General features: G+C 40.1%; 1 protein-coding gene across 1 annotated transcript in view; it reads right to left on the bottom strand.

The window, feature by feature from the left end:
- Nucleotides 1-14,253, bottom strand: part of BRD9 (bromodomain containing 9) — a 94,900-nt gene that overhangs the window by 77,519 nt on the left and 3,128 nt on the right. Inside the window, exons 2-7 of the mRNA XM_082259310.1 lie at nt 10,061-10,284; nt 7,624-7,756; nt 7,482-7,542; nt 6,140-6,284; nt 4,864-4,974; nt 4,132-4,310 (exon numbers count right to left, since the gene is read on the bottom strand). Of these exons, the coding sequence (XP_082115436.1) occupies nt 4,132-4,310; nt 4,864-4,974; nt 6,140-6,284; nt 7,482-7,542; nt 7,624-7,756; nt 10,061-10,284 (853 nt within the window). The remainder of the gene's footprint in view (nt 1-4,131; nt 4,311-4,863; nt 4,975-6,139; nt 6,285-7,481; nt 7,543-7,623; nt 7,757-10,060; nt 10,285-14,253) is intronic.

Raw genomic sequence — 14,253 nt, 5'->3', positions numbered from 1 at the left:
TATATTTTTAATTGGTGAAAAATCTGGACTGCAGGTAGGCCAGTCAAGCACCCGGAATCTTCTACTACCAAGCCATGCTGTTGTCATAGATGCAGTATGCAGGTTAGCCTGGTCCTGCTGAAATATGCAAGGCCTTCCATGAAAAAGACGTAATCTGGATGGGATCATATGCTGCTTTAAAACCTGGAAGACAGCACCATTTCTGAATCATGTTCAGATATGGCTTCTTCTTTGCATGATAGAGCTTTACCTTGCATTTGTGGATGGCATGGCAAACAGTGTTCACAGACAGTGATTTTTGGAAGTATTCCTGGGCGCATGTAGACATCACAGAATCAGGCCCATTTGTAATGCAGTGCTGTCTGAGGGCCTGAAGATCACAGGCATCCAATATTGCGTTTCTGCCTTGTCCGTCAATTTTTAGACGCAGCTCTTCAAAAATTGGTGAACATCTGTCCATCTTTACTTCTGAGATACTCCGACTCTCTAAGGTGCTCTTTTAATACCCAATCATGTTACGGTCCTGTTGCCAAATGAACCTATTTCATTGCAAAATGTTCTCCCAGCTCTTCCTTGTTAATACCACTTAACTGTGCCTGCTTTTTGATGCCCCGTTTAAACTTTTTTGAGAAGTATTGCCATCAATTTCAAAATTACCTTATTTTTTTTCTTAAAATGTTTTTTTTTTCATTTTAAACATTTGATATGTTTTCTCTTTTCTATTATGAATAAAATATGGGTTTGTGAGATTTGCAAATCATTGCATTCTGTTTTTATGTAGATTTTACACAGCATCCCAATTTTTTGGGAATTGAGGTTGTATACAGTATCTCAGTATAAAACTTCTGCCACTAGCAACATTAAATAGATTAACAGTTCAATGTAGATTATAAAGAAGCAGCACGCATATCTACACGTAGTTTGCTCCTCCAAGACCTGTACATCTACAAGAAGAAGCAGATCTCCAGCAACATCACAAGCTGAGGACTTCATCCTCTGACAGGATTCCACTACTGTAAATGCATAGGGTTAAGCAGCAGAGCAAATAACACAGCACTTGTACATCTCCCTAGCTACAGTATCTCAGAAAAGTGAGTACACCCCTCACATTTTTGTACAGATTTTACATTGTAGCAAAGTGTCATTTCTTCAGTGTTGTCAAATGACAAGATATAACAAAATATTTACAAAAATGTGAGGGGTGTACTCACTTTTCTGAGATACTGTGTAATATATATATATATATATATATACATATATATATATATATATACATATATACATACATACATACACACACACACACACGTGACAACTGAAATTACACTTTGCTACAATGTAAAGTAGTGAGTGTACAGCTTATATAACAGTGTAAATTTGTTGTCCCTTAAAAAATACTCAACACACAGTCAATAATGTCTAAACCACTGGCAACAAAGCGAGTACACCCCTAAGTTAAAATGTCCAAATTTGGCCCAAAGTGTCAATATTTTATGTGGCCACCATTTATTTTCCAGCGCTGCCTTAACCCCTCTTGGGCATGGAGTTCACCAGAGCTTCACAGGTTGCCACTGGAGTCCTCTTCCACTCCTCCATGATGACATCACAGAGCTGGTGGATGTTAGAGACATTGTGCTCCTCCATCTTCCATTTGAGGATGCCCGCCCCACAGATACTCAATAGGGTTTAGGTCTGGAGACATCCTTAGCCAGTCTATCACCTTTACCCTCAGCTTCTTTAGCAAGGCAGTGGTCATCGTAGAGGTGTGTTTGAGGTCGTTATCAAAATTGGAAAACTGCCCTGCGGCCCAGTCCCTGAAGGGAGGGGATCATGCTCTGCTCCAGTATATCACAGTACATGTTGGCATTCCCTCAATGCACTGTAGATCCCCAGTGCTGACAGCACCATGACACTTCCACCAGCATGCTTGACTGTAGGCAAGACACACTTGTCTTTGTACTCCTCACCTGGTTGCCGCCACACACGCTTGACACCATCTGAACCAAATACGTTTATCTTGGCCTCATCAGACCACAGGACATGGTTCCAGTAATCCATGTCCTTAGTCTGCTTGTCTTCAGCAAATTGTTTGCAGGGTTTCTTGTGCAACATCTTTAGAAGAGGCTTCCATCTGGGACGGCGGCCATGCAGATCAATTTGATGCAGTGTGAGGCGTATGGTCTAAAGACTAACAGGCTGACCCCCTCCCCACCCCTTCAACCTCTGCAGCAATGCTGGCAGCACTCATACATCTATTTTCCCAAGACAACTTCTGTATCTGACGCTGAGCATGTGCACTCAACTTCTTTGGTTGACCATGGTGAGCCCTCTTCTAAGTGGAACCTGTCCTGTTAAACCACTGCATGGTCTTGACCAACATGCTGCAGCTCAGTTTCAGGGTCTTGGCAATCTTCTTACCCTAGGCCATCTCTTAATGTAGAGCAACAATTCTTTTTTCAGATTCTGAGGAGTTCTTTGCCATGAGGGGCCATGTTTAACTTCCAGTGACCAGTATGAGAGAGTGAGAGCTATAACACCAAATGTACCACACATGCTCCCCATTTACACCTGAGGCCTTGTAACACTAATGAGTCACTTGACACCAGGGAGGGAAAATGGCTAATTGGGCCCAATGTGGACATTGTAACTTAGGGGTGTACTCACTTTTGTTGCCAGCGGTTTAGACATTAATAGCTGTATATTGCGTTATTTTGAGGGGACAGCAAATGTACACTGTTATACAAGCTGTACACTCACTACTTTACATTGTAAAATATATAAGGTGACGGACACTAAACCTGCGCAAAGTGATGATAAAGAACAAAAATACGTTTTTTAGAGTGAACTAAAAGAACATTCCTTAATAGAAAGTGACAAATTGAAAACAGTGGGGGGAGTGATCCCAAATTAGAAGCGACAATCACCACAAATACATGAAGAATGATAAAAAAGAATACTTATTACTAAATATACGATTGCGCTAAACCAAAACCACTGGGTAAAAATAATATAGTGAAAAATTGGGTATGTTAATAGCTAAAAATAGCATATATACCAAGACCACTGTGATAATCAAAATGGTACAAGTATAATAAATTAACAAAATGAGTGTAAGAGATGCAATAAATCCACTGTGTTGAGCAATGAAAAACGCGTCGGACGCTAGGACCTGTGACTACGCCAACTACACTTCCGGCCTTTCGTGGAACGCGGAAGGTGTTCGTACACCGGAGACCGAATGCTCTGATATACGCTCCGTTATATCCCTATTGATGTAAGTGCATCCTTTTCTTTAATAAATTATATTGGTTTAACGTACTTCACCATCGAGCCCATTCTTATTTTTCCCTGGTTGCAATACTTGGAAGCCCATCTCCCAGGATAATAGATTGGGGTCTTTATTGATACGTGGAAAAGGTGCATCCTGCTGATGCCTGGTGTTTCTGATCTTACCTGCGTGTTTGACCCTCTGTAACACAGGGTCCACAATCTTTGGTAAGCGCACATACATTTTGGGTGATCTGGTGGAGGTGTGCTGTGCCATTGCCTGTCTATATCCAAGAAATCTGCTGCTATTTATGGACACTTTATTCAATTGAATGTGTTATTTGTGTTACTATACACACTAATTTTTCATTGCTCAACACAGTAGATTTATTGCATCTCTTTACACTAATTTTGTTAATTTATTATACTTGTACCATTTTGATTATCACAGTGGTCTTGGTATATATGCTATTCTTAGCTATTAACATACCCAATTTTTCACTATATTATTTTTACACAGTGGTTTTGGTTTAGCGCAATCGTATATTTAGTAATAAGTATTTTTTTATCACTTTATATTGTAGCAAAGTGTAATTTCTTCAGTGTTGTCACATGAAAAGATATAATAAAATATTTACAAAAAATGTGAGGGGTGTACTCATTTACATACATACACACACACATTATATATATATATATATATATATATATATATATATATATATATATATATATATATATATATACACACACACACACATATACACACACACTATATCTTTGCTTTTCATTTCTCCACACGCTAAACAGTATGTTATATATCTCTCCATAAATGGTACATATCAAAAAGACTTGCATTTTTACCTAATAACTTCCTTGCATGGCTTTTTAGATTTCTTTGTCATCTCAACTGGAGCTGGGATTGGGACCTCTGGAGTAGGGTCTTCCACTGTAGTGTCCTCATCCCCCAATATAGCAGCCTGCTGAGAAAAATCCATGTCCTGCATAAACGACATACTGCGCTTCAAAGCTAAAAGCCGTTCCTAGAATCAAAAAGGACAGAGCAGCAGGAACTTTATATTTTACTTTCATAGCAAAAAGGTGCTATGATGAATGGATGGGATGGGAACAATATTACCTCAGCCTTACAATGCTAGATTTTAATGCTTATGCAGCAGGGTTGGGTAATTCTTTCCAAAAAATAGCCATGCAAAAACAGAAATAAAATTTTAAAATCAGAAAGCAAAGAAAATAAAGTGCAGAGCAAAAATGATAACATTGAAGTCAATATAAATAATTATATATATTTATATATATACACAGTATTTGAAAGATATTGTTAACTCAAAGTTACCTTGACTGGTAAATGTATACATTATATAATAAACATATAATATGTATGCATATACTTCTCAAATCATTTTTGCCTACATTTGTATAACCTTTAGAAAATTATTTAATAACTACTCAATAACAAAAACATAAAATGACATTAGTCCCCACTGCTAAAACTGTCCAATATACCTACAACAAAGTGTATGGCAGATGAAAACACAAAAATGGAGGCATGCACTAGTATTTCAATTTCGATCATACTTTACTCATCATCTTGAAGCCTGTATGAAGTAGCTTCTTTGCCAACTTGTAGTATACAGTTTCTGGTCGGTTGTAGGTCATTGCATTATCACACATAAGTTTGAAATCTGCCTGTAGAATATACAAATTTGGATAATTTACTAAGAACACCACACTTCTTAACAAGGCTTGGTTCACGTATATATGCAAATGGGATGAGTTTTTAACTGCATCCGATTCGCATAGCATGTGAATCGAACCAGCTTTCAATGAAGCCAGCTCACACATGTCCAGGGCGGCCACAGTGCGTTTTTAAAAAATGCAGCCAGACTTCTGTGAACCCAGCCTAAAAGTGAGATAATGGATTGCACAAAATCAACTGGATTTAAAAACAGACAGCACCTTAAAAATCACTAAAATCAATCACTAATATTTCAGTTAATCCGTTAAAAACATCTTGATGCAAAATAATACATATCTGCTTTGGTTAAAAAAATAATTGCTATACATAAATCAACATGCAACAAGCAAGAGTTTTCTGTACAAATTATGGTCCTTTCACATGGGCGGAATGATGGGACCCTCCAGTCTCTTCTTCGGAGTGGCAGATGTGAACGGACATGTATCTGATCCTGTCCGCTAAAAACAGACGGATGGGGATTTGTTCCCCATCTGTCTGATGGATTGGATGGCAATCGGGTGTAAATGGACAGGCGGTCCATTTACATCCAACCATCCATTGAGGAGACCAGGCATCAGAAGAGCAGATGCGGCCAGCCATCTGCCTGCTCAGCAGGGATCAGTGGACGGATCCCCCATTAAGCAAGCGGGCTCCTAGCAGAGCTGACCCATGTGGAAGGGGCCTTATTCAAAACTATTCTTTGAATAAATATTGCCACCTTGAAACTTTTATTTACTTGCAATTGGCATTTTTAATTTTAGATTGATGCATTTTACTAGCATATAGGAATTATACTGCATGCAGCTGTACTTATTTAACCACTTGTGTATTGACCTGTATATACCTTTTCATTACCAAACCACTGTTCAGTTTTAGTGATGTGATAGTTTGACTGACAATTATGGTCATGCAACATTGGACCCAAATTATTTTTATACCTTCCTTTTAGTGGTATGTAATACACTTTTTTTAACTATATAAAAAAGGAAAAGGCAGCCAAACATAAAAAAAAAAAAAAAAAAAAAAATGGATCACTTAACTAAAGATAATTTACATTTAATATACATCTCACAGGAAAATTGACAGACTAAAACATCTCTTTAACATGTGACATACCTTAAACTCTGTGATCGATTTGTACTCATTTCCAGAAATTTTGTCCTTCATCGTACTAAAATCCATGGGATGCTTTATGATCATAAAATAACCTGGAGCAATCTGATCTGTCACTGGAAAGGCAAAAAATCCATGGGGGTCTTTACTGTAGGATAAACAAACAAATATTATTAAAAAGGTCATCTCTTAGTTGCCCTGCTCTGCTACCATACTTCCATGGGTAAATTATCATTCGCTCACAACATTCTTACATTCTGCTCTTTTCCAGTTTTCCCTTCTGTCCCTGGGCAACCTTTTCCTGGATGCTTGCTCATGTACTTCAACATATGCTGGTGTTTCTGATTTAGAATAGCGTTGCTATTGCTAAATGAATTATAGTCAGCATTTACATTGCTGTATGTCCGGAAGAAAGATGTGACTCAAAGACACTGCATTATTGCCATTTTCATTTTTCTAAATTCAGCTATTTAAATCCTTTGGGATGCTTTAAAGTGATACTAAAGTCTCATTTTTTGCCTAAAAATAACAAACATGTTATACACACCTGCTCTATGCAGTGGATTCGCATAGAGTAGCCCAGATCCTCCTCTTCTCCGGTTCCTCGTTGGGGCTCTTGGCCCCTCCTTCCTGACGAGTGCCCCCACAGCAAGCAGCTTGCTATGGGGGCACCTGAGCCGAGCCACAGCTCTGTGTGTTCATTCAGCCACAGAGTTCCGGCTAGGTCCCGCCTCTTCTCTCTCTTCATTGGGTAACTGACTTTGATTAACAGCAGTGGAAGCCAATGGCACTCCAGTGCTGTCTCAGCCAACGACGAGGAGAGTCCCAGGCACCTGAGAATCTCTTGAAACACTGCTAGATAGAGATGGGACTGCTGCACACAGAAGGTTTTTTATCTTAATGCATAGAATGCATTAAAAAAAAAAAACCTTCTGACTCTACAATCACTTTAAGGGTCATTTACACCAGCAGAATTAAGGCAGTATCATGTAGGCAAGAAAAATAAATGTATTCCAATAAACCTAGTTTACACCACTGCGTTGCTTTCAAGTTTGTCCAAAAAAAAAAAAAAAAAAAAAAAAAAAAAAGTACAGTATGCTGCATTTTTCCACACTGCAATGCACCGCAAATGAATGTAAATGTGCACAAACGCACATTAATAAATGCAAATGCACCAAAAAAGCAAAAGCAGAAATATAAACCAATTCAAAAAACACACTAAGAAAACGCATGCAAATGCAACGAAAAAGCACTCAAAAACACAAGCGCAAATGTGGATGCAGAAAAACACACTGAAAGCACAGATTGTGGTGTAAACAAGCCCCAAGTTGAATCCTCAGCTTACCGTTGCAGTTGACGGAGGAAGTATTCCAGAAGTTGTTGTATTGGTGTGCTCTCATTTTCTGCTGCAAAGCCAAAACCAAAATTGAATTAAATACCCCATATTAGAAAAGAAAACCAATACAATGCCAAATTAATGATTTCACCTGGATGTGTTCTACAAGCTCTAACAGGACGGTCCGTTGCAGTTTCAACCTCCACTTTTTTTGTTGGCTCAAAATACTCTGTTTCACCATCAGAGTCACACTGTTCCTTTTCTCGTTTTCTCTTTTTCTCTTCCTATAAAACAAGACTTTTCTCAGATTAAATCAGATTACATGTCAAAGTTTACAAAGTCAACTAGGGCAAAATGTATATTAATGCTTTACAAAATGTTTGACTTTACAAATTTTTTTTTTAAGAACTCCAGTAAAGGGCTTGTTTGCACTTACAGTGTTTTTACTGTTCAATCAAACCCACCATGATGAAAAGTCTAGCCTGTTTGCAAGACAACTCAAAGGGTCCATTCATACTAGGTGGGATTGCGTTGGGTGACTATTTCAGCGTAGTCCCACTGCAAAATAAGGCAAAATACCTTGTCTCCGATGCTGGTTGTGGTGACGTGCGGGCAGTGTGCGCTGAAAAAAGTACTGAGTGCAATACTTTTTTCCAGTGCAGAGTGGGTCACCACACCCTGGCTGGAGAAACTCCACGAAATGTCACTGTGTGCGATTTCAATAAAGTTCATTAAAAAAATAAAAATAAAAAAGAGAACAGTGTAATATGCCTGTACTGGTGCATCAACAGTGCGCGTGTCAAACCGAACTGCACTTTACAGCAGCCTTGCATTGCAGTGGCTGGTGTGAACGAGCCCCTTCTGTTTTCAGGAAGCTCTTTAGCTGCACTGAAGATTTAGCAAAAAGGTATGCGACAGCTTACCATCTAGAAAAACTATACACATTACAACTATTTTAACTTGTCCTCCATTATTATCATCTAAACAATCTTGCAATGCGAAAAATGCAGCACAACTTTACAACTCTTTAGCTAGGAGTCTTTAAAAGTATCTTAGAAAAAAAATGAAACTCCAATTGCCAATCAGACAAGAAACACATTATATTTCTAGAGGAGTTCCGTACATGAAAAGTGTAGAGAACAATTTACCGTTCACTATATGGGGAAAAAATATTTTAATGTTCTGGCAGTGTTGAAAATCTGTAGATGAAAATATAATTTTCATTCTTAAGTCGTTGTAAAGGTTTAAGGTGTTCAAAGGGCAACTTTAAATATGCATACTATTGAGTTTGTAATCCAAATGTAGGATCCTTGTATGATCTAAAATGTTCACGCTTGACCTGTTTGATCCCACTTTTTTTTTTTTATGTCTTTTCTCCTTTTTCGGAGAGCGATATGTATTGTTTATGAATAATCCAATTATAAAAAAAAAAAAAAAAAAAAAAAAAAACTTATCCAATAACAAAATAAAGGTTTAAGATTTTTTTTTACCCCCAAAAACTGTGTGCAGCATTGAGGCTATATCCATGTCACTCTCTGAGGGGGATCACAGACATTGCATATGATTCTGAGCGCACTGCTCCTAAAATCACATGCGATGTCTGTGCGGTGTGAGTACACCACACCGCACAGAAATAGCATGCGATTTTAGGAGCAGTGCGCTCCGAATCATATGCGATGTCTGATTGCATTAGTGCGAACCGGCACTAAAAGTGGAAGTTCAGACAAAATCTAACTAAGGCTAAACCTACTCCCACCCCCATTCTAAGACTGATCTATCTACAATGTGAAAAAAAGGATGCTTATACTTACCTATTCTGAAGCTGCTCCAGTCACATGACCAGTTCCCAGTGCCAGCTGAGAATGGATGCCCCACAGTAAGCTTATGGGTGAGGTCATCGCACAGGTATTTGCAGCCTTTGCCAGGGAACTCTCTTCCATACTAAAGCCACTGCTGAAGATTATGTGACCAGATCAGACTCAGAATAGTTAAGTAAAGGCACCTGTTCTGAGCAGATTTAGCCTAAGGGCTCTTTCACACGGGTGATCCGATCAGATCCGCCTGTCAGTTTTTTAGGCGGATCTGATCGGATCCTCCATGCAGCTCTATGGGGCAACGGATGTCAGCAGAGACACCTCCGCTGACACCCGCTGCCATCCGTATCCGATCCTGTCCGTGAAATCTGGACGGATGGAAACCCTATTTTTCCATCCGTTCAGGGATCGGATGAGAGCGGACAGATGGTCCGCTCTCATCCAATCCTCCCATAGGGAGCAGCGGAAGCTGTGACACCTCCCTCTCCGCACTGCAAGCGGCGACGGAGCTGTCATCCGCCGGCTCAGCGAGGATTGGCGGATCGATCCCCGCTGAGCAGCACGGATCCCCCTACGGAGGCGGACCGTGTGAAAGAGCCCTTACTTAGATTTTGACTGAATTTACACTCTAACCTTACCTCCTTCTCTGGTGTCAATTGTAAAACTTGATTTCTCATCACTTTCTGTCCCAGTGACAAAGGATGATTAATTTGACTATATACACTTAAAATAATTATAATCGAGTAGCTTCTGTTTATACTACAGGTGACATACCTTCCTTCGTCTTCTTTCTTCTTCATCCACATGCTTCTCTTTTTCTTTCTCTGCCTTCTTTTTCTTTTTTTTCTTTTTTTCTTTGTGGCGCTCTCGCTGTTCATAATCTGATCGATCTTCATAATAACTAGAATCATGTCCGGATCCTGACAGTTCAGTCACTTCGCTACCTCCAACTTTAAGAACCAGTTTTAAAGGTTTTTCAGATGGTTTATCTACATAATCTGAACAAGGAGAAATATATTTAGTTGTGGTGAATTCAATAATTATAAAATAAATATCTTATATATTTATAGTTGTAACTACTATCTTACAGCAAATGTTTTAAATATACTTTATGGAACTTATGGGTATGTGCAATGAATCCCAAAAATGAACTCCACTTATTTGCTTCCTTTTGGTCTGTTGAATATACTATTGAACGTGTTTTGTTTTATCGGTTTAAGAAGTGTAAAACATATCATGTCTTATACTCACCAAGTTGAGGAGAACAGCATTGTAGATAGCAGTCCCATATAAGGGCTAGGTAAGTATACCACAACATAACCAAAGACTAAAGCCCTGTACTCGCTGGCCAAATGTTTGATGGCATTGGCCAGTTTCGATTGAACCGGCCGTGTGTATAGAAGCCGGTCCGACAGAAGCTGGCACAGCAAAGGAGATCGCTGTACTAACATCAGATTTTTAGTACAGTGGATCCGACCTGAGCTGTAAATTTCTTTTTCATTCAACCTGCTGGGCTGAACGAAAAAAAAAAAAAAATAGTGTGTACTAGGCTTAAGTCAACAACCTCACATCCCACAAAAACGTCCAACATGGTGGCCCGCAAAACCCTATGGGGGAGAGTTACTAAAACTGAAGCACACAGAATCTGGTGCAGCTGTGCATAGTAACCAATCAGATTGTAGGTTTTATTGCCAATGCTTAATTGAACAAGCTGAAGTTAGAAGCCGATTGGCTACTATGTACAGCTGCACCAGACTGAGTGCTCCAGTTTTAGTAAACCTCTTACCGTGATTACAGTCCTTATCTGCCAAGGCAGCCACAAACATTTTGCAAAACTGTTTAAAAGTGTACACTGAAGCTCGTGACTTTAAACCTAAAACACAGAGATTTAATAACAGAAAATTCAAGCCCTCACTGCCACAGTAAGATATGCAGTGAATTCTATTGCTTTGGTGAGCAGGCTTGAAATATTGTTTGACAGATCCATGTTGAACCAACTGCAAAATACAATGCAGAAAGAACCCTAATGCCCCGTACACACGCATCAATTATTGGCCGGGAATTTTCGGCCAACGTCCGATCGGCCGATTTTCGGCTTGTTAGTATGATGCTTTCGACAACCGACTCCGACTTTTCGGCGGAATAAAATCTGGTGTGCAGGCTATAAAATTTTTGTTGGCCGTCAACACAACGGCCGATTTTCCGTCAGTCAGTACAGATTTCAGCAGATAAAAATCTGATGAGCAAGACTGGGCATGCTCAGAGAAGAAAAAACACACGGAAAGTAAACCAGCACATGACATCACTTCTGAAGTAGATTTTTGTTGGCCGAGAAAATTCGTGTGCAGTCTAGGCACATTCCAACCAACAAGACATAACTCTGGACAAAAGTCGGATGATCGGTCGGCCGATAATCGTTTACTGGGAAACACCTGCTACCACAAACAAGGAATATGACTTTTGAATAGAAGTCGTAGCATTCAGATAGCCCTAAACAAGTCCATGGAGGCCAGGGCAATCTCTTTTGAATGTATACAATCAGTTTCATGGATGGTTGTTTAATCAGGCTATTTAGTCATATAAGGAATTAGCATACGGAAAGAACTCCTTGTCTTTTAGGTACTCAAGTTTGAAAAAAGTACCATCCAGGGAGCATGCATTACGTTTATGCTGATGCAATATTCAGCTCTCATGTAAATTAGGATTTACGAACATTCTTCCAAAGTGATCACCTTCTAGAAGAAGCTGTTTGTGGCAGAAGAATTGTGTCTAAGCAATACAAAAATGAAGACCATGCGAACAGCTACTTTAAAGAAAGGGATTTATTAGGGTGGATTTGTATCGAAGAGATGTGTCCATTCAGTTTTACTATTATAATGAGGACAGTAAATAGGAAGATTGCCTTGAACTGGTCAGAAGGAAAAAAGGTCAAGGAGGGAGCTAGGAGCTGGACAGTGGTCCTTTAGAATTTTATTGAATTAGTATTCAAAAAAATGTTTTTGTTATACACCAGGAAGAGCCTAACCAGTGATCGAGTGACAGAACAAGCAGATCTGAGCAGGAATTTCTGTTTGTCTGTAAGGCTGCATTCAAACTTGAGCGTAGCGGTTTCACACGCTTTTTTACTGCGATTTTACCGCGATTTTCAGGCGTTTTTGGAGGCAGGCATTTACATCGATCAAAATCCCCCCCCCCCCCAATCCATACCAGTTCCTTATCCAAGCATGCAGCCCGGCAGGCCAGGAGAGGGAGGGGACAAGTGAGCTGTGGTTTTGGGGGTCTGCGGGTGGGGGCTTATCAGAATCTGGAAGCCCCCTTTAACAAGGCGCCCTTCGATCCTGCCCCCCATGTGAATGAGTATGGGGTACATAGTACCCATCACCAAAAAATGTGTAAAAGTGAATAAAAACAGTCCCCTCCCTTTCCTGACCTGCCAGCTGCATGCTTGGATAAGAGCCTGGTATAGATTCGGGGGGGGGGGGGGGGAGGAGGGGTGAACCCCATGCTGTTTTATTTCACAATTATTTTAGCCAGCAATTCTTTCTTTTTTTTTTTTTTACAGATAGGTAATCGAGCGCAAGAGAGCCGCTCTGCCGATGTTCTCGTACATGAGGCAATCAGCAAGAGAACCAACCAAAAAACTTCCCATAATTCTGTGTATTTAGGGTATCTTATGCATGTTATTTACCAGTAAAAGCCTCCCTTGTGTAGATTTCCAAAAACCTTTACGTAGGAAAGTTAGGAAAGGTGGAGTTGTCAGCTCAGCACAAAGAGTAGAGCCCTAGAAGAGGAGAGGACTGGGACATGCAAGGGAGATGGCTGTGTTAGGCAATTGACTTTTCTGGAGAAGTCAAATTTTATAACAAGTTTAAAAGCACATTATTAAAAAAAAATAAAGTAAAAACACAGAAAGTAAGCATGAAAGTGCTTCCTCTGAGCTTTCATCTGCAACCTTTTACATAGGTGAGAAAGTAAAATTATTGAGATAGGAAAAAAGTAGATATGTTCATGGAGGAGATTCCAAAAAAGAAGCCCCCTAGCTGCAGGCGCGCGACTGACGTCTGTCTACGTCGTATTGCACAGGAGGGCCGCACTGCTGCAGTAAAAAGGCGGCAGGCAGTCGGGAAATGGTTAAAAAAAATTTGGGAAGACGTAGGAATTTCTAGACCAGGGGTCTCCTAACTTTCTAAACAAAGGGTCAGTTTACCGGCCTTCAGACTTTAGGGGGGCCAGAGTGCAGCCAACAGGAATAAAAAAATAAAAATGTACATAGCGCCTGTAGTCAGTAGGAGGAGTAGTGCCCCATCATTGGTATTTGTTGGAAAAATGGTGCTGAAGGGAGAGATTTACTAAAACTGGAGCACTCAGAATCTGGGGCAACTGTACATAGTAGCCAATAAGCTTCTAACTTCAGCTTGTTTAACCACTTGCCGACCAGTCACGTTGACTGTACTGCGGCAAAGTGGCTCGATTCCGTCCAGCGGCGTAGACTTACGTCGCTGGACTCCTCCCCCTGTAGGCTGCACTCCCGCTTTTTTCGTCGAGGAATCGAGTTTGGAGATCCGCCCGCTTGTGTAAACAGAGCGGGCGGATCTCCTAAGTGACAGACAGGGTCAGATTGCAGGGTTCAACATAGCTGAACATGCGATCTGTCCCTGTGTCACTCAGTCACCTCCACACACGTTAGGAAGCACCAGGCATACATTAACCCCTCCCTCTCCAATAAAATTAACCCCTTCCCTGCCAGTGTCATTTTTACAGTAACAGTGCATATGTATAGCACTGATCACTGCAGTAATATCACTGGTACCCCCAAAAGTGTCAAAAATGTCAGTCAAGGGTCCGATCTGTCCGCCGCAATGTCGCATTCCCGCAAAAAAAAAAAAAAAAAAAGAAAAAAATCGCAGATCGCCGCCATTACTCGTTAAAAAAAAAGAAAAAAAACAAAAATGGCAGAAATCTTTCCC

This window comes from Pelophylax lessonae (genome assembly GCF_965119305.1).
Source record: "Pelophylax lessonae genome assembly, chromosome: 5".
NCBI lineage: Eukaryota > Metazoa > Chordata > Amphibia > Anura > Ranidae > Pelophylax > Pelophylax lessonae.
The sequence above is the reverse complement of the archived record's forward strand: the minus strand, read 5'-3'. Positions and strand labels throughout refer to the sequence as shown.